Source organism: Pteropus medius, unplaced genomic scaffold (genome assembly GCF_902729225.1).
Source record: "Pteropus medius unplaced genomic scaffold, Ma_sr-lr_union100, whole genome shotgun sequence".
NCBI classification, from domain to species: domain Eukaryota; kingdom Metazoa; phylum Chordata; class Mammalia; order Chiroptera; family Pteropodidae; genus Pteropus; species Pteropus medius.
Window position 1 is genome coordinate 42,743,368 of NW_024344378.1, and position 27,453 is coordinate 42,770,820.

The following is a 27,453-nucleotide window of genomic DNA, read 5'->3' on the forward strand; positions in this document are numbered from 1 at the left end:
GAGCAAGCGAGGTGTGCACTTCAGGCAGAGGAGGAAACTTGCAATGTGAACCCAAACTTGAGCCATCCCAGCCGCAGTGATTTCACATGGTTTGAAAAAGAAGTTGAGAAAGGGGCGAGCCTGGCAGGAGGATGCGCCCCGCGGGGCCGTGGGGCCGCAGCAGGGAGGCGGCTCTTCCTCCCGCCCACGCCGCCTCCGCCCGCCACGTGACCCTCCGTGTTGTGGTCCCGCCCGCGTGGGTGGCGGGAGCCGCGGGGGGGGCGGGGGCGGGTCACGTGACGCGGTTTAAATCTCCCGCAGCCCGAGCCGCGGGGGCGCCAGTGCCGCGAGTCGAGCGGGAGCAGAGGAGGCGAAGGAGGAGGGCCAGAGAGGCAGTTGGAAGATGGCGGACGAGGCGGCGCTCGCCCTGCAGCCCGGCGGCTCCCCGTCGGCGGTGTCGGCCGAGAAGGAGTCTGAGTCGCCGCCCACAGGAGAGCCGCTCCGCAAGAGGCCGCGGAGAGACGGCCCCGGCCTCGGGCGGAGCCCGGGCGAGCTCGATGGGACGGCCCCCGAGCGTGAGGCGCCGGCAGCGGCCGGGGGCGGCCCGGCGGCGGCGGCGGCGCTGTGGCGGGAGGTGGCCGCGGCAGGCGGGGAGCGGGAGGCCCAGGTGGCGGCGGGCGGAGAAGGAGACAATGGGCCGGGCCTACAGGTCCTATCCCGAGAGCCGCCGCCGGCCGACGACCTCGACGACGACGACGACGAGGGCGAGGAGGAGGAAGAGGCGGCAGCGATTGGGTACCGAGGTGCGCAAGGGCGCGGGCGACCGGGACTGCGCACTCCCCCGCCCTCTCCCGGGCCCTCCCCGTGTGCGATGGCGGGGTCTCGGGCGGGCTGGGGTCTCGGGGCTGGTTTTGCGGGGTCCCACTCCCTCCCGCGGACCTCGGCTGCGCGCCTCCGGGGCTGCTGGCCTGGACGCGGGAGCGGCCTGCCGACTCCTTCCCGCCCTCCCCTCCTTCGGCCTCGCGCTTTGCGCAGCCGCCAGGCCGGGAAGCTTTCGCAGTTGGTTTTAAAATAAGTTTCTTTTTCCTCTTACTGTTTTTGCATAATGCGTTTGTTAAACGTCGTTTCTACCCTCACCCCGCCCCCCAGCACTTTAAAATCTGCAACTTTTGCTTCCCTTGCACCGATTTTTTGCAGTTGTCTTTGCAAATCGACACCTGTGCAATGCAGTGTGCAACTTTTCGAAGGGTCTTTATTTTAAACTTGTCTTAAAATTTAAAGAGCAAAGCAATTTCTAAAGTTAGTCTCAAAATTTTGAAGATGTTACTGTTTTCTGGTTCAATTAATAGTGGGCATAGGAAAGTGATAGTATTTTTGGAGCACTTTTTGTGTGACTAGTATTTTTCTCTAATCATGTTCTTACAATAGTTTTAAGATTAGGTGCAATCCTTTATTGTATGTATACGTAACCCTGAAACACGAATTGACGTATTTTGGCATACTAAAACAGATGTGTTGTACATGTGTCACGTTTGAGGGTTTCATAGTTTCGATGTGAAGATTTTCTGTCCTGGGTAGATGTGCATCTTCATCAGTGGACTTTTCGATAGTATTTAAAGATAACATGTGCATGAAGGACTGGATTAGTAAAAAAGGTCTCTCATTTCAAGAAAAACAGAATAGAGGAAACGAATAATGCAAAGCTATTTTTGTATGTCTAGTATTATATAAGAGAAATGCAAATTGCTGTAGTTACGTTTGAACAGCTGTTTTTGTTAAATTTTTATTTGACACGTCTCGTGAGCTTCATTTGTGATTGACAAATTCAGTTTAACTAGATTACTAGTTTTGTGTTTTGATTAAGTAGATTTAATTTATATTTATATCTTTGATGAACTGAAACTTTTAGATTGTATGCAGAATCCCTAAAGATGAGGATGTACTGTGCCTATGAATGGTACAAGCTGAGCCAGTAGGCATTCTTTACACGGGCAGTATGAATGTTAAGTGTCTTCTTCCGTGAAAATTACTGCATCATAACTATTGTAGATCTTCATACATTTTAGAGGGAGATTGTTTCAGCAGCCTTTAGTTACTTTTGGTTTCTTTTGCAGATAACCTTCTGTTTGGTGATGAAATAATCACCAATGGTTTTCATTCTTGTGAAAGTGATGAGGATGATAGAGCTTCACATGCAAGCTCTAGTGACTGGACTCCAAGGCCACGGATAGGTATGGTTTCACAGCTTTAGAGAGTAAATGTCTTTTTTTTGTATTTTCATTTTATTTCAACTAAAAATATATTTATCTGCCCCCTTATAACCTTGTGATGAGGTTCCTTAGGGGTTTGCTGAGATATTAGCTTATGTTTCTAGGAAAAGTCTAGTGCTTTGTTCTGCATTTTTTTTTAAACAGGTCAGGCCAATGGAAGCTGGCCTCTGGTATTTCTCAAACCAGATCCTTCTCACGCTTTGGGTCCTTGGGCCCTTTTCATTTGTAACCTCTTTGTGGAATGCTCTTTCTCCAGTTAAGAGTATCTTGCTCCCTCACGTCCTGTCTGTTCTTCATTTTTACTTCTTAACATATCACTTTTTAACAAGCTGTGTATCTTAACGTTTTAAATTCTGTTCTTTGTTAGAATATAAGCCCCATTGGGGGCAGGACTTTTTGAATGATTTGTATACTGTTTTGTCAGTGTTTAGAAAAGTGCCTGGCACATAATTTATGCTTAGTAAATACTAAGTATGTGAGCGAAGTGGAAAAATATTTTGAAGTAGAGAACACTATCCAGAGAAAGAAGAGAAAACAAAGTTTTAACAACACTATCTCAAAAGTGATCTTTTAATGTGTTCCCGTTCTTGACTACTTAAATATAATGATGTTTAGTGTCTATAAGATTTACTGTAATTTTGGCTCTCTCAAGCTGGGAAACTTATCTAAGAAATGTCAAGATTAAAAAATATTAATGCTCAAAACATCAGCATTATATGTATCATTTTGGGAGATTGGTTAAGATCAAATTGAAGATTATTATTGGAAAAATTTTAAAAAGTAGTAGTTGTGTATAGATTTACTTTAGATGGATGTATAGATTTCCTTTTCTTTTTCCCTTATGTCTTCAATGATAAATAGTATGGGCTTTTGGGACTGTTAAGATCTTTCCTGTATTGATTTGTAGAACCCTTTTGTATATATTTCTGTCATTACATATGCTGTATATTTATGGACTTTAACTATTGAAATTTAATTCTGGTACTTTGACTCTTAAAATACATACTTTGTATTTTACGGCTCAAGGGACAGACCCAACTCTTGATTTGCTCTTCCTAGTTTCATTGAAATACAGCATTAGCTCTGAGGATATCGTGTGAATGAAATACCTTTATGTTGCATTTTCTTAGGTTGCAAAAGAAACTTAAAGATTGTTAATTCATTACTTCAGAAAATAAATAAAAATTTTTAATTACTTGGAAGTGGATTTGATCTGATTCTTTTTCCTCTTACATAGGTCCATATACTTTTGTTCAGCAACATCTTATGATTGGTACCGATCCTCGAACAATTCTTAAAGATTTACTACCAGAAACAATTCCTCCACCTGAATTGGATGATATGACACTGTGGCAGATTGTTATTAATATCCTTTCAGAACCACCAAAAAGGAAAAAGAGAAAAGATATTAATACAATTGAAGATGCTGTGAAATTACTGCAGGAGTGCAAAAAAATAATAGTTCTAACTGGAGCTGGGGTATGTAAGATGTATAAAACATTAGTAAAAGGGGGAAGTAGAGTTTGTTTTTTCTTATGACTTTTCCAAATTAAGAGACATTTTTCTGATGTAGAAGAATTTATCCTTACATGATACTATGCGTTTGGGTTTGGACACTATTATAAAGTGAATGTAGCAGCAGTTGCTAAATTGGTTGTTTTCTACAACCTTTTCAATAACCCTAAAATAGATTTGCTTCTGTTTATTAGTATAGTAGATAAGTGGGATTAAGGCAAGATTTTTACCAACATTGTACCACAGCGCCTAAAGGAGATAGATGCAGGGAATTCTGCGTGCATTGAAGTGCGTAAGGGCCCAATGGAGAAGTTGGGTATTGGTTCCATCTTCATGGGGAAACCAGGAACCTCACTGGTACAAGTAAAGAACTTAGTGTTGGGAAGGTAACAGATTCTTACCTCTTCTCCATTTTACATTAAGGTTATGTGATTGTGGTAGCTTGGACATTTTTATTTGTTCAGCTGTAGGGTTGCAGTTAACTAGCTTACCTAAGGCTATTGTGTATTCTTTGTTAAATACAGAATATGTTAGTGACCAGGGCAATTCTGGGTTTAAATTATAGTCCTGCTTTCTGCCATTTTAAGTTGAGAGGTGGTTACTTGATCTTAAATGTTCATCAAGAATAGTTCTGGTTTTATCCCTGATGTGATTTAGACAAGTTTGGTTTGCTCTGAGCTCAAAGTGTAGTCAGCTCATAAAATTGTGGGAAAAAAGATAATTCTGAAATTCCTATTTGAAATGTCAAGGTTTATTTGAAGAAAAAGTATAGTATCTAAATCTATTCTTAACAATTGAAATATTGTACAGAATTGTATTTAAAAAAAAAAAATGCAAAAGTTAGTGTTCTCAAAATAATAGGACCCTGACCAGATGAGAGATTTCTTCTTTCTAGTTAAAATAATTTAAAATGACTTATGCTCTTCTCAATTTGCAATTGTTTTAATTTGTTGGTTAAATGCTTAAAGGTTTGAAATTAGCCTGACTTAAAATTCCTTACCCTGTCATGAATGGCATATGTGATAAATTTAATAATACTCGTTTTTTTGGGTGTTTTATTTCTATTTCAATTGGAATAGGGTGGTATTTCTGTTCTCCAAAAGAAGTTTAAAACTGAAATATTTTTCAACTCTTCTTTAATTGTATGATAACAGAACAAGTAATTATAAAGATAGAGATAGATGATTTAATTGTACAAATTATGCCATGCATATTTCAGGTTTCTGTTTCTTGTGGAATACCTGACTTCAGGTCAAGAGATGGTATTTATGCTCGCCTTGCAGTAGACTTCCCAGACCTTCCTGATCCTCAAGCAATGTTTGATATTGAATATTTCAGAAAAGATCCAAGACCATTCTTCAAGTTTGCAAAGGTACTACAGACTCTTCTGCTTGTTTCTTTGGCCTCTCATGAAAAAGTATTTGTTCACATTCAGGCTTCTTAAGCTTACCATTCAGTATCTAGGAAATTCAGTAATAGTAATGTGGTATGGAAATAAGATCACCAAAATAAAGTCATTCCAGTCCGAATTCCCTTCTTCTCAGAAGGGTTTATTATTTACTTTTCTTCATTTTAGGATTTAAAGAAGAGGCTATTTTACATTTTTCAAATTTGCACTTCATTATTGGCCTTTACATTGTCCAGGCTTTTTTAGAGGTTCGTAGACTGATGGAAAAGTAACATCATCACTGTTTTGATTTTTGATATTTATTAATGGTCATAAAAATTATAACATCTGCTTTGGTATGCTTTATGTTAGCCAGATCTTAACTTAAGCATATGCCTGAAAATTCGTGATTGGGGCGGAGAAGATTCTTAGGTTGCATTTTAGTCAGGGGTGCTGTGTCTTGCTCTAGAGTCTCTAGAGCCACACAGTGCAGTTCAGAAGCCACTAGCCACATTGAATACTTAAGTGTATTGAGATATGATGTAAGTGTGGAAGGCATACAAGATTTTGGAAACCTAGTATGGAAAAAATAGCAAATATATAATTAATTTTTTCTATTATATATTAACAAATATATGTGGAAATAATGATACGTTTGATATTTTGTTATAAATTATGAAAATTTTTATGCTCACATTATATTTCTGTTGGGCAGCTCTGCTCTGAAGTAGAAAGTTTGATATACTATCCATGTCTAAGAGATTTTAGTCATTATAAAACTGGGTTTTTTTCCCTCAAAGTTTAGTCTCATGGAAAGACATTGTAAAATTGTTAGTGCTAAACTTTAATATATTTGAAAGGGTGTTTCATATTAGTAACTATTTATAGTGAATCTAGAAATTAAATGAACCCGAATTTTAACAAAAAGGTGACCTCAGCTACTTTCAAACTATGGTCAGTTTATATAACATGGTAAAAGGAAGAGCCTTGCTAATTCAGAACAAATGGTGTTTAATTGGTTGATTATTTTTAAAGAAATACATTGTTTTATCCAGATATGGTTATAAATAGGGATTAGAGTAAAATGGGGAAATTATATATTAAAATATCTTGGATATTTATTTTTTTTGGACTAGGATTAATGTTTTTATTAATGATAGCATTCATACTGTATTTCCAAGATTTACATCCAAAAGAGCATATTGAATTTACATGCAATGGACAGCCCAAGATAACAAATTCAAACCACAGCTTTGTTGAGACTATGGTTTGTTCTAAAGTAAATTAAATACATAATACTCTTAATTCCTTTCAACATGTACAATATAAATCCACTCTTTTAAGGAATATAAAAATGGCAATGACAGCTGCACTAATTAGCAACAATTACATTTGAAACATTTAAAAATCTGAGAGTTAAGCTCTTGGATATGATTTAATTGTTAAAACTAAAAACTAAATTTGAGAAATTTTCAGGTCACTGGGAGAATTTTTAATCTTTCCAGCCATCAACTTGAAACTTGTAAAAATTTTGAACATTTTACATTATAAGCAGTAGTGATGGTCATTTATAGCTAGCCTTTAGAACAGACACCTAGTTCACACTGAAATAATGTAAAGTTAGTTTCTTTGTCTTTTCTGTTTCTTAATTTCAAGATTATGAATTAGTGAAGATTTACCGTTTTAACATACTGGTGCTAGTGTTCCTAATGCATGATTTTGCAGACCAAGGAAATATCACCTAGTTATAGGTTTCTTGAATTAGACCGAGGCTCCAGGCATTATGATAGCTCTAGTAGCAGAAGGCGGGCAAGTAGCTAGAAACTACTTTGATTTTATATCTGATTATAAAAGTTTGAGTCACTAGTCCATTTATATAATGCTCCTAAGACACTTGCTGTAAATTCTGTGGTCTGAAAAGAAAGAAAACATATTGCCCAAACAAACTTGTCCTAAATTGTTTCCTAAAGTAGTAACCTGACACTTGGGAAAATGTGGTAACTGAGAATAGAAATAGCTAGATGAGAAAGATTGTAACCTTAGTTGTCTAATATACAAACTGAGTATTCATCTGTAGAAACAATTCAGAATTACTCTAATAAAGACAAATTACAAGAACTTTAGGAAGTGTACTTCAAATCTAGACGGTGCATAAAGTATGTGAATTACAGTAAAAATGGCAAACTGTTAATGTGTTACAGTGTTCTTAACCACTGTGTATAGATTATCTACTACCTAGGAGAAGAAAAGGTTGGATGAGTGGCATTTTTCACTTTTCTTTGAAGTTTTAAGAATTTATGCAATTAAAATTTCAGTCATTTAAAAGGTACAGCCTTTTCCAGTCTTATTTATATAAACTTAATTTTGCTTGATTGGTTTTCTGAGTTTTCAATTAAGTTACAGTAAGAGCTGAATAATTAACCTTTATAACTGCTTCTCATATAGAATTATTGTATTTTAATTCTCACATTAGGAAATGCCTAAAAGAGAGCTTCTGGTTATTGCAATAACACTTAAAATTAATGGTAATTGGTAGAAGAGACTGAGTTACTATTGGGCCTAAAAATAAATAATTGGGGAAAGGTTAAGGAGAAATAAGGGCAAAGAATGAAGAGTAATATCCAAAAATGGAGGATGGGGAGAGTATGTTAATGTTATATTTTACTAGATTTGTAAAATATTAATAAAATCTAAAAATTTTTACCAGTTGCTCTATTAGGCAGAAAGTTCATTAAGATGGCTTGTGATTTTTGCTAGTTATGAGAGAAAAATAATGTAATATGAAGCTATTAAGATGAAATTTAGACATTTTGGAAGGAAAGAATTTCCTTCATGTATCGGGCCATCGATTGTGTATAATTATTGAGAAGAAACTTAGATTTCATTTAGACTGGAAATTTCAAGTAATGGAGAGATGTGTTAAGAGGTTACTGGCCCATTAGAGCTGTTTCTCAACCTATTGACATTTTGGAGTGGATAATTCTTAGCTGTGAGAAGCTGTCCTCTGCATTGTACGGTATTTAGCAGCATCCCTCTTCCTACTCAGTGCTATTAACACTCCCACCCCCAGTCTTGACAGTCAGAAATGTTTCCAGACATTGCCAACTGTCCCCTGCAAAACTGCTCCGTTTGAGCACCATTTGTAGTACAGTGTGCAAGAACAATTTTTTTACATAAGAACAGTGAAGGGCAATATGAAAGCTATATAGCCGTGTCTTGAACCATTATCTTCCTGCATATAATAAGTGCTTAAATGATAATGCATTGTAATCATGGTTCTCAGGAGTCTTAAAAGTAATTGACCGATGCTGATAAAAATGAACATATATATATTAAGAGTCAGTAGAAGTGAAACTGAGGATGTGTAAAATAACTTTTTTTTTAAAAAGGACTGTGTCCAAAGAGTGTATTTGCTATCCCATATTGAACTTAATGTTTCTTCCCCTGAAGTGATTAAAACTCAAGAAAAAATGAAGGGAAAAATATGAACTGAATTTTCATGAACTAAATTCCAAAAAATGTATCTTTATATTTATTCAGTAAATTATCACTTTATTGGTAATGTGCAAACATACCAGGTTATGTAGTTACAAAGTTAAAGAACCTTAAAACCAGCTCACTGCCTAAAAATAAAAACATGCAAGCCAAAAGAAAAAAAAAAATAGCCACAATCCCATTCACCTGAAGACAATATGTTACTACCCCAGGTGTTATGTGGATTATAGATGTATAGATGTATAAATGTACATATAGTATTATAGCTGGATATATTTTTTATTATAAAAATGGGCTTTTACTTACTGATTTGATGTATAGTATTTTCTATTTAATATAATAAACTTTCTGTTAGATACTTTAATATTTTATAATCATCATAATGTTCATCAAGTGGTATAATTCTGTAAGTAAACATTTTAGACGTTTCCTACTTCCTGTTATTACAAATAGTATTGCTATGATTGTCCTTTTTGGTGTGTTTCCAGTGTTCTTAGGATAAATTCTCGAAAGGGAAATTGCTAAGGGTCCTGATACATTTTGTCACATTGCTACCTGGGAATGTTGAAAAATATACTCTCATCAAAAGAGAGGCTGATTTAGCATACCTCTTCCTGTCCTGCCCCCCCATCCCCTAAAAAAACCTCAATACATTATTATCGTGACAAGATTTTTAAAAAAATCATGTGTGCGTGTTTTGTTATGTTTTAAAAATAAATTCAAGCAGTACAAAATATAAATGTTAGTGGGCCTCTCCTTCAGTCTTCCTTATTGCTTGCTACTCTTTCCTCAGAGGTTACCATGGTAAAATGTTTTCTTGGATATCCTTCCAGGAAAAAAAAAAGTAAACGTGTATGTGTGGTGCAGGGGGAGTAGTGTAAGTTTCTAATAATACTTTAAAAATTATCAAAAGAATTATACACCCTTTTCTCTACCTTGCTTTTGTTTCACTTAATTTTCTTGGAAATAGTTTGATAATGGTCCTTTAAAGGCATAACCTTATTTTAAAGAAAAGTCTGTATAGTATTGTTTTATAGTTGTACCATGATATATTTAATCAGTCTTCTATTAATGGATAACTAAAGTTTTTAAGGTAGTTAAAATTATCAGTTCAGTAGATAAAAATTAGCATCTTCTTGCATATTAGTGTTCTGTTGCTGTTTAGTGTAGATGACTACTTTTTACCCCTGGCCATGTGTATATCCTTGAATGACCTGATTGTTATTAGCAATTTTGTTCCATTGGGATGTTTTTCTTAACACCGATTAGTGGGAACATTATGTATTCTTAAAGAGTATTTTTATGTTGAGAGTGATTGGAATTCGAACCTCCAGTATTCCCATGAAGATGTGCAAAATAAGTGAATTTATCTTACTAGGTTAGTTAGCAATACACACTAGAAATGGTGCTTAGCCTAAAAGAAAGATATGAAACCTGAGGTTGAGAGATCAGAAATTGAAAAGGCAGTATTGCATAGTGGTTAAGAGCCAACTTGGTATGAAAACTGGGTTTAAATGAAAGCTCTGCTCCTTACTGGCTCTTGTGACTTTTGGCAAGTTGCATCTGTGCTTTGCTTTTTTTCATTTGCCAAATGCGGGTATACATATCCTATAGTAGGGTCAGCATAGAGATCCTCACAGCATAGGGATCCTTTCTTTATAGGGTTAGGTAGTAAATGTGACCTGCTTTGTGGACAACATAGGAACTCAATCGTGTTGTTTTCCTGTACAGTCCTTTAAAGTATAAAAACATAGCCCTCAGCCTAATCTACTGCATTATAATAAAGTGCTCCTGTTATGCCTGTTACATACGAAAACGTCATTAAGTAGTAACTAATAGCTTGACTAATTGAAATTGTCTTGTTCTAGGTGAGTACAGGGCTTAGCAGACTGCAGCCTCAGTCCAAATGTGGCCACTGTTTTGTATAGCTTGTGAGCTAAGAATTAATTTTTAAACAGATGGGGAAAAAATCAAAATATTTCACGGCATTGAACATTATATGAAAATTGTAATGTCAGCGCCCATAAATAAAGTTCTATTGGCACACAGTCATGCTCATTCATTTGCATTTTGTCTATGGCTGCTTTTGCCCTACAGTGGAAGATTGAGTGGTTTACCATGTGGACAAAAATTGTATATGGCCTGCAAAGCCTTAAATATTTACTTTCTGGTATCCTTGTGTGGAAAAAGTTGGCTAAACCTTGAGTTCTTCAGGAAATTAGACTTAAAAAAAAAAAAAGCAGTTGAATTAGGTGACTAACTTTAATTTGAAAGTATTAATTAGGTGAGATTGAGTAGTCTATTCAAGTATGGTTTTTTGGAATGAGTGAAACAAGATGGGATTATGAGGGTTTTTCTAACAAGATTGATTGGTTTCACTTTTTGGCAACGAAGATTTTAGGTTCTAGTTTCTTACCAATTCTATTTAACTGCCTCCCTCTGATATGTAGGAGGAGGTGGATATTAGCGAGTAGAGCATCTCAAACTTGGATGAGTCCTTTTATTTTTGAAGGGTTGCACTTAACACCTCTGCCTTTGACTCGGGTCTCATTCATATTGCTAGAAATTTTGAGAAGAAACCAAGCAGAGAGAGCATCTCTGGAGGAAAGCCATTATTTCTTCATGAAAACTCATTACGGCAGGTAGTTCGAAGCTTTAGTCTTGACCTCATTGGTTGGCTATGAACAATTACTGGATCGTTTGCATGTTTTTAGACACAGCTATGTGGAAGCAAGGGCTCTTATTAAAAAAGTATTTTAAGCCTTCGGTTCCAGCTCTGCTTTTACTCTAATCTGTGAGGATCCCTATGATAATGACAGAATGGCCCAGTCCACATGCTTGATTCCTTAATAGGACTTTAGAATATTCAGCCATTTTGAATGGCTTGTCTTGCTTAGAATAGGATTAGCATGTCACAGATACAACATGGAAGAATTAATCCATATTTTAGCAGAAAATTGTATTCCTAGGCATTTGATTTTTAGCAGCTTTTCATGTTAAGGGCCTGCCTTAGGAATAGTTTCTATTAAAACAGTTCTTCCAGAGTAATTTTTCTTTATTATTTCAGATTACATCCCTTAGTTTGAACATAGTGTTAAATCTGATGATTCAGACATAGTCCACTGTATATTCAGAAAAAAAAAAGACAAAGTTAAGATTCAAATCACTTAGGTTTTAACACATAAAATTTAGGCATATAAAACAACAAAAATTGCTTCATAAATAATCCCCAATTACAGGAGTTGATTCATAACTTTAAGGGCTAACTATTATGGTTTGGACATAAGGGAAACTGGAGTGTACAGCTGAATTTAGTGACCATATATCTTTGTGCTTTTCTTCTCTCTCCCTTTAAAAGAGGCGACAGGGGATGAGGCACAAAAAAGTTCATTTCCGGAGTGTGTAGTCTTGGAGTCTTGGAGTCTTGGTACTCTTGCTCCCCAACCCTACCCTGGAGGTCATTTGTTCTTATTTTGTATGTGGCATGCTGTTAGCACTTTTCTTCCTACTTTAGATCCTATTTTATCTGTTGCCTAGCATATTCTAAGATTTGTTAAAACACTCTAACAGCTATTTCTAGAGGGAGCTTTAATAAAATACTATGATGTTTAATCCTCTATAAATGTGCTAAAGCACAAAGCATCTTGGGACTAAAACAGTGGTTAGTATAGCACAACTCAATGGTCTAGAACATAATGTGACTTTCAGTTTCTTTTATAAACATTAACTTTATTAAGCTCTTCATTTGTTACTTTTTTCTATGTATGCATTGTATGTTTCTTAAATTGCAGTGTCCATGAAATTCATAAAAATTGGTCAGAATTTTTGGATTTTTGTATAACAGATTTTCAGTAGCATATGTATAAGTATGTAATAGTTGTTTAAATGAGAGTTGCTTTTTATTTTTACCTAAAAGGTATCCCTGTAGAGTTTTTTCAATTTAAAATATTAAATAGGTTAAAAGTAGTCATATATAATCTTGTTAAGCTTTTTGAATAATGTCAAATGAAAGCTCCTCCACCTGTTTATAGCTTGTTTGTATCCTTCCTTGATGTTTATATTAACATATCTATATACATGTGCATATAATTTCTGTTTTTTCTTAACAAAAACAAAACTATACACATTGGTGACTAACTTGCTTTTTTCATATATGTCATGGACCACCTTCCAGGTCAGTGCATCTAGACTTCTCCTTCATTTTAATGGCTGCACACTCTATAGATACCATGTATCTACAACCAGTCCACTATTGACGGACATATGGTTGTGTCTAGTTTTTTCTAGCATTGTGATAGAGAGGCTGTAATGAATGGTAAGGAAGTAGGTAGCACTACTACTTTAGAGAAAAAAATAGAGAAGAAACTTCCTTTGCCATAGTCACTTACTAAATGAAATTTAATAAAAAACACTGTCAAAAGTTGAGAGGACCAAAATTGATACTTTTTCTCTGATCTTTTTACCATGTGTATATCTGAATTCTTTGTTTTTAAAGAAGAAACAGCATTGAAGCATTATTTGGGGGGAAAAACACACACACAAAATCCAGCAACTCAGCATTCATGAGCAACTCTATACTATACCAGTATGAGCCTGTGCAGTGGAAGGAAAACAATTTTGGTAAGGAATTAAAACTTTAGCTTTAAACTTCCAACAGGTTGATATTTATAATGAATGATGAATCAAAAAATTTTGATATTCTTCTGTCGACAGTCCCTTTTTTCAGTTTTAAAAAAAAAAGTCACCATACCTTTGATATATCTTTAATTTCAGTTTAAAATTTTCCCCTTTTACCTTATAAAAAATCTGAATTGCAGCCAACAAATTAGATATATGCTAGGGAGTATATTTATTCTGACTTTTATTAAAATATTAACATTTATTAGAGATGTTTGTGGGTCAACTTTATCCTTTTATTCAAGGGGCCAAGTTCACTAATTGCTGAGTCATACATATTACTTTTGTAGGTGTGTGTTGCATCCATCTAGATGCTTTGAGATGCTCATGTATTTAAGTTATTTATACATGGGGAATTATTATTGGTATATATATATTTTTTGGTTGAACATAACATAGGACCTCTGTTATACTTATTTCTTAAATGTAATCTTTTTTTCTGCTTTTGCATTATATAGGAAATATATCCTGGACAGTTCCAACCATCTCTCTGTCACAAATTCATAGCCTTGTCAGATAAGGAAGGAAAGCTACTTCGGAACTATACTCAGAACATAGATACACTGGAACAAGTTGCAGGAATCCAAAGGATAATTCAGTGTCATGGTTAGTAAACTTCAGAATTGCTTTCTGTTCTTTAATTTGTTTTCTAGGAAAAATTAAGATTAGAAAGGCTGCTATGTGGGAATAGAGATTAAGCTTTATTATTTAATCATGTTACTTGATCAGTTATAGATAAAATAAGAAAAGTAGAATGCAGAAGTGTTGGCCTTGACTTTTAATTGTACAAAGCATCAGAATTAATGTGCTTTGGATTTCAAAACATAGCAGTTGCATTCCATTAAATTCTTTTTAGTAACCTTTTTTGATTACAAAAGTAATATTAACTATGTATGAAAAAAAATGACATCTTTAGATTATGAAACCAAAGGAACTAGGTAGTTTAGATGTACAGGGTTCAGAAATTTAGACTTTGTCTAAAACAAGTAGAACAGACTGTGTATCTAAATTGTTTTTAAAACACAACTGTTAATTAAGCAAAGATAATACAACTATAACCTTTTAACTTCTGTAAGAGTTTTAGCTCTGGAAGGGTTGGTTTATTTTATTACAAAGGGTAGATAGATCATTGTAGCAACATCTCAGCAATTGAGGATTGGATTTTATCTCTATTGTATAAGTATTTTAATTATTCACCCCTTAGGTTCTCCCGTGGAATCTGTTAAAATTTTTAAATTCTATAACTTTTCTGGTGTCAAATTTTATAAGCTTTGTGGTATGTTTAATAAATAGGAACATTTCTTCAATAAAACATATATGTTGGTTGTTTTAGGTTCCTTTGCAACAGCGTCTTGCCTGATTTGTAAATACAAAGTTGACTGTGAAACTGTACGAGGAGATATTTTTAATCAGGTAATTATCACCCATATTTTAGGAGTTTTTTGTGTATGTGTTTGATCTATTTCTTTTGCCTCTAAATTCTTTTTTTTTTTTCCTGAAAGTACTTAAGTGGTACAGAAAGATCCAGGAAGAGATTGTTAACATTGGGTATTCTGGTGAAATACACAAGAACCTTTTAATACTAATACATTGCTCCATAATGTCTCTAAAATGATGAAATTGGCTCATTAATATGTAAGATTAAAATAAAAACCTAAATCATAAGTGAGATGTTGCTGTATTAGTTTTTCTCCTTACTCTTTTAGTGCCTATAAGATTCAGAATTAGGGTGGTAATTCTTTAAAACTTTTGAAAAATTATTTTAAAAGGTATTTCATGTATGCTTACTGCCAGAAACTACAGTAAACTATGGCAGAGAATAAAAACCATCCAGAAATAAATTCTGTGCACTTACCTGTGTATATAATCATATAATTATGAGAAAGGATAGCATATTAAGTGGAATCATTGTATGTTACAAACTTATTTTTTAAAAGATTAAGTCGTGCGTGAGTGTACATGTAAATACACATGCTGTTTTTTCCTTTTAATGTACAGTGCAGTCTTGAATGTCAAATGCAGGTCTATGCCAATTTATAATAGCATACACAGATCGTAGCAACATTGAATTTCATTGTACGTTAATAAACAAAAGATCAATGACAATTGCATTGGTTTTTAGGTAGTATCTAGTTATTCCTGCTGTTTATACACAGCTTTTCTGTTTTCTTTGATTTTTTTTTTTTTTTTTTTAAAACAAGAGTTGATGTGAGCCGAACTGACGACATATCCTGATGATTTTGAAACGTGTTCTTAGGAAATGTGGAAATACTATTTCTAACTTGGGCTTTCCCTTTTCTTCCCCACCTCAACCAAAATCTGAAACGTGCAGGTGGTTCCTCGATGTCCTAGGTGTCCAGCTGATGAACCACTTGCTATTATGAAACCAGAGATTGTCTTTTTTGGTGAAAATTTACCAGAACAGTTTCATAGAGCCATGAAGTATGACAAAGATGAAGTTGATCTCCTTATTGTTATTGGATCTTCCCTGAAAGTAAGACCAGTAGCACTAATTCCAAGTAAGTTGGTGATGATACAGAGAACAGTTCTATATATATTGCCATGGGTTTTAGGTCTATACAGTAGACACCAGTGATCTTACTATGTTTCTGGTTAAAGAGGGTGAAGAGCCAAACTTTATATTTTAGGTGACATTCGTGTTCATGAAGATTAGTTAATCTGACATTTTGGTAGGGGAAAGAGTTATTGAAACAGAAATAATGTCAGATTTTAATGTATGTTAGAAATTAAACAGTCAACTTTTAAGTTAAAATGTACAGCTTGATAGAAGTGTCATGTATTATGTAAGATAGAATTTGGGGGCTTAGAATAACCATTTGTTTTTTTTTAAGAAAAACAAAACAGTTAATTATATGTGGATCTACTTTATTCATAGGGATGTTTGTGTGTTATAAAAATGCTCAAATAGAATTTAAACCCCTGTTTCTCTGCTCAGGAATATTTAACATACTCTCATAATACCTTTTTTCCTCCCTCTAGTGAGGAAGTAAGGGAGGTGAAGAAGATAGAGGGACTAAGTAGCATCAGTTATTCCCTAAAAAATGAGTGAAGGCGAAGAGGAGAGATGATCAAGCCCTGAATCAGAGCATTAAATTAGACTCCTACACCAGCAATCAGATAGGCAGCCAGAATAAATAGTTGGAAGAAACGAGGAGTTATGTCTCCTCCAGTTCTGTCTTTTTCCTACCCCATATGTAGTGGCTTTTAGCATTTTAACTAATTCTTATCAAGTAGCTGTGAAATTTTATTAAAGTAGAATATAGGACAATTTGTAATTAAAACATGACTATTTAATGTATAAGATCCTTTGTTTTTGAGTTATTTTGTCTCTTTAAAGGTAAGACAGAAATTCTTAAAAGCTTTCTGTGGGATAGTATAATAGTGTGTTGGTGATAGGCAAAGGTACATTTTTAAAATGTAAGAAAGATATACTGGAGAATAGATTTGTATGACTTTTCACATTATTTTAAATTTATTTTTCAATTATTGTCGACATACAATATTACATTAGTTTCAGGAGTACAACATAGTAATTAGACATTGGTATACCTTAGAAAGTGATCACCCTGATAAGTCTAGTACCCATTTGGCACCATACATAATTGTTACAATATTATCGATTATATTCCCGATGCTATACTTGACATCCCCGTGACAATTTTGAGAACTTTCAATTTGTACTTTTTAATCCCTTTCCCCCTTTTCACTCATCCTCCCATTACCCCTCCTGTCTGGCGAATTTAAATTTGTTCTCTGTATCTATGCGCTTGTTTGTTTTGTGTTGCTCCTTAGATTTCATATGTAAATGAAATCATATGATATTTGTCTTTCTGTCTGATTTATTTAATTTAGCACAACATCCTCTAGTTTCATCCATGTAGCCACAAATGGTAAGATTTCATTCCTTTTATGGCTGAGTAATATTCCATTGTATATACGTACCACATCTTCTATCTGTTGAAAGAAAGACACTTAGATTGCTTCCATATCTCGGCTATTGTAAATAATGCTGCAGTGAACATAAAGGTCCATATATCTTTTCAAATCAGTGTTCTGGATATCTTCAGATAAATACCCCGAAGTGGAATTGCTGAATCATAAAGTATTTTGATTTTTAATTTTTTGAGGAACCACCATACTGTTTTTCATAGTGGCTGCATAAATTTACAATTCTAGCAGTGGTCCAAATCATATTTATTTGTTAATTTGTTGATGACAGGTATGAGGTGTGGGGTAATATTTCACTGGTTTTTATTTGCATTTCTGATTGGCGATGTTGAACATCTTTTCATATATTTATTGGCCATGTGTATGTCCTCTTTGGAGAAATGTCTGTTCAGGTTCTCTGCCCATTTTTTAATCAGATCGTTTGGATTTTTTTGGTGTTGTATGAATTCCTTATATATTTTGATTTTTTTTTTTAATGCCTGCAGCACTTAGTATTCCTGGGTGGTCTCCTATCTAAGTACTAACCAGGCCAGACCCTAATTCCTTACATATTTTGGATATTAACCCTTTATTGGATGTATGATTGGTGAATATGTTCTCCTATTTAGTAGGTTGTCTTTTGTTTCGTCGATGGCTTTCTTTGTTGTGTGAAACCTTATTAGTTTGATATGATCCCATTTGCTTATTTTTTCTTTTATTTCCCTTTCCTGAGGAGATATATAATACATATATATAAAATATATATATAATATACATATATATATTATATATCTATATATATGTATATTATATATATACATATATAACATATATAACATATAAACACTTTAACACTGCTCTTGGCGATATATATATATATAATATATATATATATATTATTATATATATATATATTATATAATATAATATATATATATAATATATATTATTATATTATATTATATATAATATAATATAATAATATATATTATATATATATATATTATATTATATTATATATAATATATATATATAATAATATATATATATATATATATATATATATATATATATAATATTATATTATATATATATATATCGCCAAGAGCAGTGTTAAAGTGTTTACTGCCTGTTTCCTTTTAGGAGTTTCATGGGTTCAGGTCTTATATTTAAGTCTAATCCGTTTTGAGTTTATTTTAGTATATAGTATAAGAAAGTTTCCCTTTTTTTTTGCATATATCTGCCTAGTTTGCCCAACACCATTTATTGAAGAGACTGTCTTTACTCCATTGTATATTCTTCTCTCCTTTGTCATAGATTATTGACCAAATAGATGTGGGCTTATTTCTGGTCTCTGTTCTCTTCCACTGACCTATGTGTCTGTGTGCCAGTACCATGCTGTTTTGATTACTATAGGCTTTTATAGTTTGTTATCAGGTAGCATGATACCTCCAACTTTGTTCTTTCTCATGATTGTTTTGGCTATTTGGGGTGTTTTGTAGTTTCATTTTAGGATTATATATTCTAGTTCTGTGAAAAATATCATTGGTATTTTGATAGGGATTGCATTGAATCTGTAGATTGCTTTGGGTAGTATGGACATTTTAACAATGTTAATTCTTTCCATGAGCATGGTATATGCTATCATTTATTTGTAATTTCAGTTTCTTCATTGTCTTATAGTTTTCCGGGTATAGTTTACCTCCTTGGTTAAGTTAAATTTATTCCTAGATATATGTATATTTTTCGATGCAATTGTAAATGGAATTTCTCTTTCTAATAGTTCATTATTGATGTATAAAAATGCAACTGATTTCTAAATATTAATTTTGTATCCTTATTTACTGAATTTTATAAGTTCTAACCATTTTTTGGTGGATTCTTTAGGGTTCTCTATAAATAGTATGTCATTTACAAATAATGAGTTTTACTTTTTCCTTTCCGATTTGGATGCCTTTTATTTCTTTTTCTTGTCTGATTGCTGTGACTAGGACTTCCATTAATGTTAATAAAAATGGTGAAAGTGGACATCCTTGTCTTGTTTCTGATCTTAAAAATATTTCAGCTTCTCACCATTGAGTATGCTGTTGGCTGTTGGTTTGTCATATATATCCTTTATTATGTTGAGGTATGTTCTATCCTGACTTTGCTGAGAGTTTTTATCATAAATGGATGCTGGGTTTTGTCAGATGTGTTTTCTGCATTTATTGATATGATCATATATGATTTTTATCCTTCAATTTGTTTATAATGGTGCATCATGTTAATTGATTTGCAGATACTGAACCAAAATGCATCCGGGAATAAATCCTACTTGATCATGGTGTATAATCTTTTCACCATGAATGCTGAATTCATTTTGCTAATATTTTGTTGAGGATTTTTACATCAATGTTTGTTAGGAATATTGGCCTGTAATTTTTTTTTCTTTGTACTATCTCTCTATGGATTTGGTATCAGGGTAATGCTGGCTTCATAAATGACTTTGGGGAGCTTTCCCTCTTCAGTTTTTTGGAATAGTTTGAGAAAGATAAGTATTAATTCTTCTTTGAATGTTTGGTAAAATTCACCTGTGAAGCCATCTGGGCCAGGGCTTTTGTTTGTTGAGGATTTTTGGATTATTGGTTCGATTTTGTTACTAGTTATTGCTCTGTACAGATTTTCTGTTTCTTCCTGATTTCATCTTGGAAGTGTGTATATTTCTAGAAATTTATCCATTTCTTCCAGGTTGGTATATAATTGTTTCTAGTATTTTGTTACAATCCTTTGTATTTCTGTTGTGTTGGTTGTCACTTCTTTTTCATTTCTGATTTTATTTGGGTCCTATTTTTTTCTTGATAAGTCTGGCTAAAGGGTTACCGATTTTGTTATCTTTTCAAAGAACCAGCTCTTGGTTTCATTGATCTTTTGTGTTGGTTTCTTAGACTCTATTTCTGCTCTGATCTTAATTATATTCTTCTACTCAATTTTGGGCTTTGTTCTTTTTTAGTTCCTTTAGGTGTCAGGTTAGATTGGAGATTTTTCTTATTTCTTGAGGTAGGACTGTATTGCTATGAATTTTCCACTTAGAATTGCTTTTGCTGTGTCCCATAGATTTGGCATCTTTGTGTTTTCATTTTCATTTGTCTTAAGGTTTATCTTTTGATTTCTTCCTTGATCTTCTTGTTAACCCATTGTTTAATGGCATTGGTTAATAAGCATGTTATTTATCCTCCATATGTTTATGTGCTTGTAATTCTAGTTTCGTACCATTGTAATCAGAGAAGATGTTTGATATGATTTCAGTCTTAACTTTATTAAGACTTGTGGCCCAACATGTGGTCTATCCTGGAAAATGTTCTATGTGCACTTGAAAAGAATGTGTATTCTGCTGCTGCTTTAGGGTGAAATGTCCTAAAAATATCAATTAAATTCATCTGGTCTAATGTGTCATTAAAGGCCATTGTTTCATTGTTGATTTTCTTTCTTGTTGATTAGTGCATTGATGTCAGTGGCGATCACGTTCCCTACAATGATTGTATTACTTTCGGTCTCTCCCTTCATGTTTATTAATATTTACTTATATATTTTGGTGCCCTTTGTTGGATGTGTAAATGTTTATAAGAGTTGTATCTTCTTGGTTTGTCTTAAGTATTGCTACCCCAGCTTTTTTTTCATGTTTGCATGAAATATCTTTTTCCATCTCTTTACTTTTAGTCTGCGTGTGTCTTTCAGTCTTAAGTGGGTCTCGTGGAAGCAGCATATGTACAGAGTCTTGTTTTACTTATTCAGCCACTGTATGTCTTGTGATTGGAGCCATTTAGTCTATAAACATTTAAAGTAGTAATTATCGATAGATATGTAGTTATTTCCATTTTATCAGTTATTTTCTGATCATTTTTATAGTTCTTTGTGCTTCATACACACCAAGCTATGTTTATAGAAGTCGGTTTTAAGTTGATGGTCACTTAAGTTTGAACAGATTCTAAAATCACTACAGTTTTTGCTTACCCCTTCCCTGTTTATGTTTTGGCATTATTTTTTACTTCAGTGTGTACATGTTTGTGTGTATTCCTTAATTTATTGTTGTAATTACACATGATTTTCCTCCTTTGTCTTAGCCTTTGTACTAACTTTAGAATTGGTTGATTTACTGTTTTTACTGTTTGTGTTTGTCAGAATTTTTTTCTTTTCTGTATATTCTTATTCCTATTTTTGATGTTTAATATTTGTAATACTGGTTTAGTGGTGGTGAACTCTGTTAGCTTTTTCTTTTCTGTGAAACTATCTCTCCTTATATTTTAAATGATCACCTTGCTGAGTAATCTTGATTGTAGGATTTTGCCTTTTATCATTTTGAATATTTTGTGCCAAATCCTTTCTAGCCTGCAAAGTTTTGGTTGAACTTAGTCTTCAGGCGCTCCCTTGTAGGTAACTAACCGCTTTTTTCTTGCTCCTTTTAAGATTCCCTGTCTTTAACTTTTGGCATTTTCATGATGATGTGTCTTGGTATGGGCTTCTTTGGTTTCATCTTGTTTGGGACTCTTTGCTTCCTGGACTTGTATGTCTATTTCCTAAGCCAGGTTAGGGAATTTTTCAGTTATTAGTTATTCTGATAGGTTGAATCTCTTTCTCTTTTCTCCTTCTGGGACCCTTATGATGTGAATTGTTACGCTTGATGTTGTCCCAGCAGTCCTTTTTTAAACTATCCTCATTTTTTAAAATTCTTTTTGCTCTTCTAATTGTTTTACACTTTCTTCTGGATCACTTACTAGTTCCCCTGCTTCATCTAATCTGTTGATTCCTTCTAATGAATTCATTTCAGTTATTCTTCAGTTCTGATTGGTTCTTTTTTGTTTTCTATTTTTTTTTATAAAGTTTTCTATCTCTTTAAGTTCTCCCTGAGTTCATCTATTTTTCTCTCCAAAGTTCATCGAGCAACCTTATAACTCGTGTTTTGAAGTTTCTGTCTGGTAGATTGCTTATCTTTATTCGTTTATTCTCTTTTTTGGAATTTCGTCCTGTTCTTTCATTTGGGATATGTTTGTCTCCTCATTTTGGCCAACTGTGTGTGTTTCTATGTATTAGGTAGATCTGCTATGTCTCCCAGCCTTGACAGTTGGGCCTTATGCAGAAGGTGTCCTGTGGGGGGCCCAGTGGTGCGGTCAGTCACCCAGGTCACCTGAGCCACATACTCCAGGGGTGTCCTATGTAGTCCTATGTAGTGGGTTATGTGTGTCCTGTTGTAATTGGGCCTCAATTGCTGCTAGCACGTCAGTGGATGGGGTTGACCCTCAGGCTGTCTGTGAAGGCTGGCCACAACCATAGCAAATGAACAGTTATGAACAGTTTGGGATCTGACCATATGTAGCAGGAGTCAGTTTAGGGGGGTTTCTGACGCTGACTGAGGCCACCTTTCAGGTGTGTCAGTTGTGGAGCTAGTTGGGTAGGGCTCTTTTGGGGTTTAAAGCAGGCCACCTGGTGTTTTGGGTCTGGAGACTCTTGGGGGAGGGGCTTCTGTGCCGGCCAAGTTTAGCCATGGCTTATTAAGGGCTTGGGGCCACATGGCAGGAAGTACAAAGCATGTTGAGTCCGGCTGCTGCTTGTGTTGGGTTTGTGGACCTTTGTGAGAGTAGCATAAGCAGAAGCCATTTGTGTGGAGGAGCCACTAGGAGAGTCTCTGGCAGGACATGCAAGTTGGATGGGCTGGGTTTTGGAATCCCTAGGGCAGGGCAAGCAGTGGAGAGCACAGATTTAATGCCCGCCTGTGTCAGGCCAGCCAGCTGAGTGAGAAGTCAGTTTGTCCCAGAAGTGTTGCCCCACTCCCTGCCGTTCTAGCCTTCGCCCTGAAGTTAGTCAATTTACTTCCTTCCCACATATCCTTGGCATTTTTCAAGCTGCTGTCCCTGTGCTGGAGCTTAGAGCAAGTGAGTTTGTGAGTGAGTAAGTTTGTGCATGGGTCCTTTAAGAACAGCACTTCCACCTTTTGCAGCACTTTGTCTCTCCCCAACATAATCCTTGCTGGTTTTCACATCCAGGTGTTTTGGGTACTCCTTTTCCAGGCAAAGGTATCCTGGGCTGCAGAACCTGATGTGGGCTGGGACCCTTTGTTCATCAGGGGGAGAACCTCCCCAGCTGATAATACTTCTCCCATTTCTTAATCAGCACACGATGTGTGTGTGACCTGCCTGGTCAACATCTTCACCCTCTTAACAGTCTCAACATGGCTGCTTCTTTATATCCTTAGTTATAGGAATTCTATTCAGCTAGTCTTCAGGTGGTTCTCAGTGACTGTTCTATAATTTAGTGATTTTGATATGATTGTGGGGAGTGGCAGACTGTTTACTACCTACCTACACTGCCATCTTGACTGGAATTCCTCACTCTATATTAGAAGGTATTTTAGTAAAGTAACAATCACTATGTGCCAAGAACTCTTCTTTCTATGCACTAACATATGTTAACTTATTTAATCCTCACAATGTTGTGGAATAGTACTGTTAATTATCCCTATTATAGACAAGGAAATTGAGGTACAGAATGGAAAAGTCTAAGATGATTGTTGTGAGAAAACCAGGTGACGAGAGTAGAACCTGAACTTTTATGAAAGATGCTTAACTGCTCATCTTTTTCCTTGATAGCTTGATGCAATTTTAATGTCTTGGTTAAGTATTATTGGTGGGTTTCTTTTTTGGTTTTGAGAGCATATTATATTTTTGCGTAGTGCATTTATTGAGGCTTTATTAGCTTATCTCCTTCCTTTTTTCTAACTTTTATTTTTCACTTTATTTTTAGGTTCCATACCCCATGAAGTGCCTCAGATATTAATTAATAGGGAACCTTTGCCTCATCTGCATTTTGATGTAGAGCTTCTTGGAGACTGTGATGTCATAATTAATGAATTGTGTCATAGATTAGGTGGTGAATATGCAAAACTTTGCTGCAACCCTGTAAAGCTTTCAGAAATTACTGAAAAACCTCCACGAACACAAAAAGAGTTGGCTCATTTGTCAGAGTTGCCACCCACACCCCTTAATATTTCAGAAGGCTCAAGTTCACCAGAAAGAACTTCACCACCAGATTCTTCAGTGATTGTCACATTTGTAGACCAAGCAACAAAGAGTAATATTGATGATGCAGATGTGTCTGAATCAAAAGATTGTATGGAAGAAAAATCACAGGAAATACAGACTTCTACTAGGAGCGTTGAAAGTGTTACTGAACAGTTGGAGAGTCCGGATTTGAAGAACGTTGGCTCCAATACTGGCGAGAAAAATGAAAGAACTTCAGTTGTTGAAACAGTGAGAAAGTGCTGGCCAGCTAGACTCGCAAAGGAGCAGATCAGTAAACGGCTTGATGGTAAGAAACCCTTTTGAAGGTATAATTATTTTAAGAAAATATTTTCAAGAATTGAGCAATTTTGGCAGGTTTGTTGATAGAGTAGCTTTTATATGCAGGTAAATATAACAGTTCCTGGTGTTTAGAGAAATTGTAAAGTTGAGCATTCAGGCTAGAGAAAGAAACAGTGGTATCTTATGTAATAAGGGGCAAGAAGTAGTGTGTTTAAAGTGCTTTGTATCTTGCATTACTCTAGGGAATAAGAAGGTAAGCATTAAATTGAGAAGAAAATTGGGGAATAGAGAGTGCTCTGCTGTTGGCAAGTGAGAGATTTAGCTGGTAGATATGATGAGATTTGGGTGCTTATTGTGGGTTAGCTGCTTTACACGCATTATCTGATTTTAATCTCATACGATAGGAACTATTATAACATCTCTGCTACAGGTAGGAAATCTGAGGACCCACAGATGTTAAGTACCCTGTGCATTGTAATGGCTAGGATTTGGAAGAGCCTCTCAGAGCCTGCCCTTTTAACCACTATGCTGTGTTTTCTCAGATCTAGAAAACATCTGATTTTTCTCCATTATTTATAAGGAATAACATCTACCCTGTTGTGCCACATGGGATGTCTTTACCAATTAACTATTAATAACATAGGTGAAATCACTCTACTTTTTTGGAAATCAGTGTTTAAGTCCAAGGAGCATATATTTATGGTGAAAATCCTAATTTAATCAAAGTGAAAAACAGACTTTAACTTAGATGCAGCAATCTTGTACAACTTAAGACATTGTCTCATTCCACTTACATGGTAAAAACTGACAAGAAATGTTAGACAAATATATTAAGTGTTCTAATCATTTGCTGTAAATGCATTTTAGTTCAATTGAACATGGCTTTGGGCCTTTTCCATAGCAGGCATTAGCAAGTTCTGGAGACTCAATGATTAATCTACTGATGTTTGTGTATGATAAAAATAGGAGATAAAAAAATAGGTATGTAAAAGTAGATGCTACTTTAGGTTATAGAAGGCTTTTCAAAAAACCTAACTTCAGACTTTGGTGTTGAACAGTAAGTGGATTTAAAAGTAGGGGAAGTCTTCCCAGATGAAACTAGAAAAAGCATAGAGGAATGCTTATTGTTTGCAAATGTGAGTAGACTCAGACATAGAAAAAATGCTGTTGATTTAGGCAATATAAGTCTCTACCATATACAAAGTCTGCCATGCACTGGTGCACTGAGGATTTTGAGTTTCTTTTTCACAGATAAGCCAAACGTGCAAAATTCTTTGCCCCTTAAGCCTGGAGCCCTCTCTTTGGTGTTACGCTTTGGTTTTACTATACCAATTTATGCCTTAAAGGTACAGGTTTTGGAATTAGACCTGAGTTGTTTCAGATCTACCTTGGGCAAAGTTATTTGTTTCTTAATAAAATGGAAATCAAATAGCACATACTTCACAGCATTATGAGAATTTTAAAAGCTAACTGGTGAAAAGAGGGTAAATTTGTAGCTGTTAAAACCAAATGACCACTAAACTTCACTCGCTCATTTTAGTTTGCCACTATTTATGTTGTGAGGTCGGGGCTAAAAAGGAAGTAGGAGCATATATGAGGTAAACTAATTTTAAATCTGCCTTGATGGTTGTCACGAAGAGGGCAAAACACAGGTGGAGGGTACTTGGGCTGATAGGTTATCTAATTCTTCAAGGAATTCAGCAGAATAAAGCTTATTTTAGGAGCATGTGTCAAAACTATAGAAAAGTGGACAAGCATGTGCTGAGACCCCTTAAAAAACTAAGGTGTGAATCAAAGGAGATATGGCCCTGTTAAATGTCAGACAGGGTAGTCTGTTAGCAGCTGGAATACAAGTACTTGACTGTCTCCTGTGATCATGGAAATAAATACCAGTGGCCTAAAAAACTGAGTAATACTATGTGTTCTCTTGAAATGAAAGGAAATAAATGGTTTATACACTAATTTGTGATCTCTCAGTGGATTGCAAAATCAGTTTTGTGGGTTCAGAGTTGTCACAATTAGGTTTCATGTGAGAACTGGGTTGTGATGAGGTATAAAAAATTTGAAAGCCATTTTGAAGAGAAACTTAGGTATGTTGGCAGATGGCACATCACTGAAAATTATGTAGTAGGCTTTTGTGAATCAGTCTGGGATATGGTGTAATATTATGTGGAGTAAAAGAAGCTGCTACTTATAAACTTAAGGGTAGAAAACATTTCATCATTAATGTTTAGCGTTCCTACCCATTCAATTAAAAATACTAGGTAAACAAAAGAAGCTAAACCTTAATCAAATTTGACCAAGCTAGGACTTTTAAGAACTCTTAGTATTCATGGATTCAAATTGATGCTCTGAAGAATAGAATATGTTAGAGGAGGTACTCTTGGTTGGAGGGGCCATAGGTTGGGAGAGAGGGGAAGTCTTATAGCCATAGGTCAAATCTTTTAACTGTGAATGTACGTTTGGGAGGGGGTTGGAGAAGAAAGGTCAAAGTCCAGTGCTGCTTTCTCATGCTTCAGTGTGTATAGGACTCATAACAGTAGATTAATTTGATTCAGTAAGTGGGTAATGTGGCCTGAGAATCTAAATTTCTAACAGATTCTTAGGTGATGCCAGTGTCTAACAAACTACACTTACTGGGATAGGTAAGGGTTGAAGCCATATTTAATGAAGATGCTTCAAAGGCATAATATGTGCTTTAGAAAGATTATAGTTGAGCATTAAGTATCTAATGTAGACTGGGCTGGATACTTCATTTTACCTCATCAAATTTGTTCAAAAGAGTTGGTTAACCTTTATTAAATATGATGTTCTGCATTTTTTCATGGAGGCTGTTAAATTTTTTTTCCAG

General features: G+C 35.2%; 1 protein-coding gene across 2 annotated transcripts in view; it reads left to right on the top strand.

The window, feature by feature from the left end:
- The first annotated feature begins 303 nt into the window (after nt 1-303).
- The window catches only part of SIRT1 (sirtuin 1), a 29,484-nt gene continuing 2,334 nt past the window's right edge, over nt 304-27,453 (top strand). Inside the window, exons 1-8 of one of the 2 annotated variants that reach the window (XM_039871941.1) lie at nt 304-782; nt 2,094-2,210; nt 3,487-3,728; nt 4,984-5,136; nt 13,782-13,929; nt 14,657-14,736; nt 15,656-15,842; nt 24,046-24,609. In XM_039871941.1, coding sequence (XP_039727875.1) covers nt 383-782; nt 2,094-2,210; nt 3,487-3,728; nt 4,984-5,136; nt 13,782-13,929; nt 14,657-14,736; nt 15,656-15,842; nt 24,046-24,609 — 1,891 coding nt within the window. In that variant the 5' untranslated portion in view covers nt 304-382. Of the gene's footprint in view, nt 783-2,093; nt 2,211-3,486; nt 3,729-4,983; nt 5,137-13,141; nt 13,267-13,781; nt 13,930-14,656; nt 14,737-15,655; nt 15,843-24,045; nt 24,610-27,453 lie in introns of those variants that run through there. The other variant, XM_039871942.1, reaches the window with a different exon arrangement.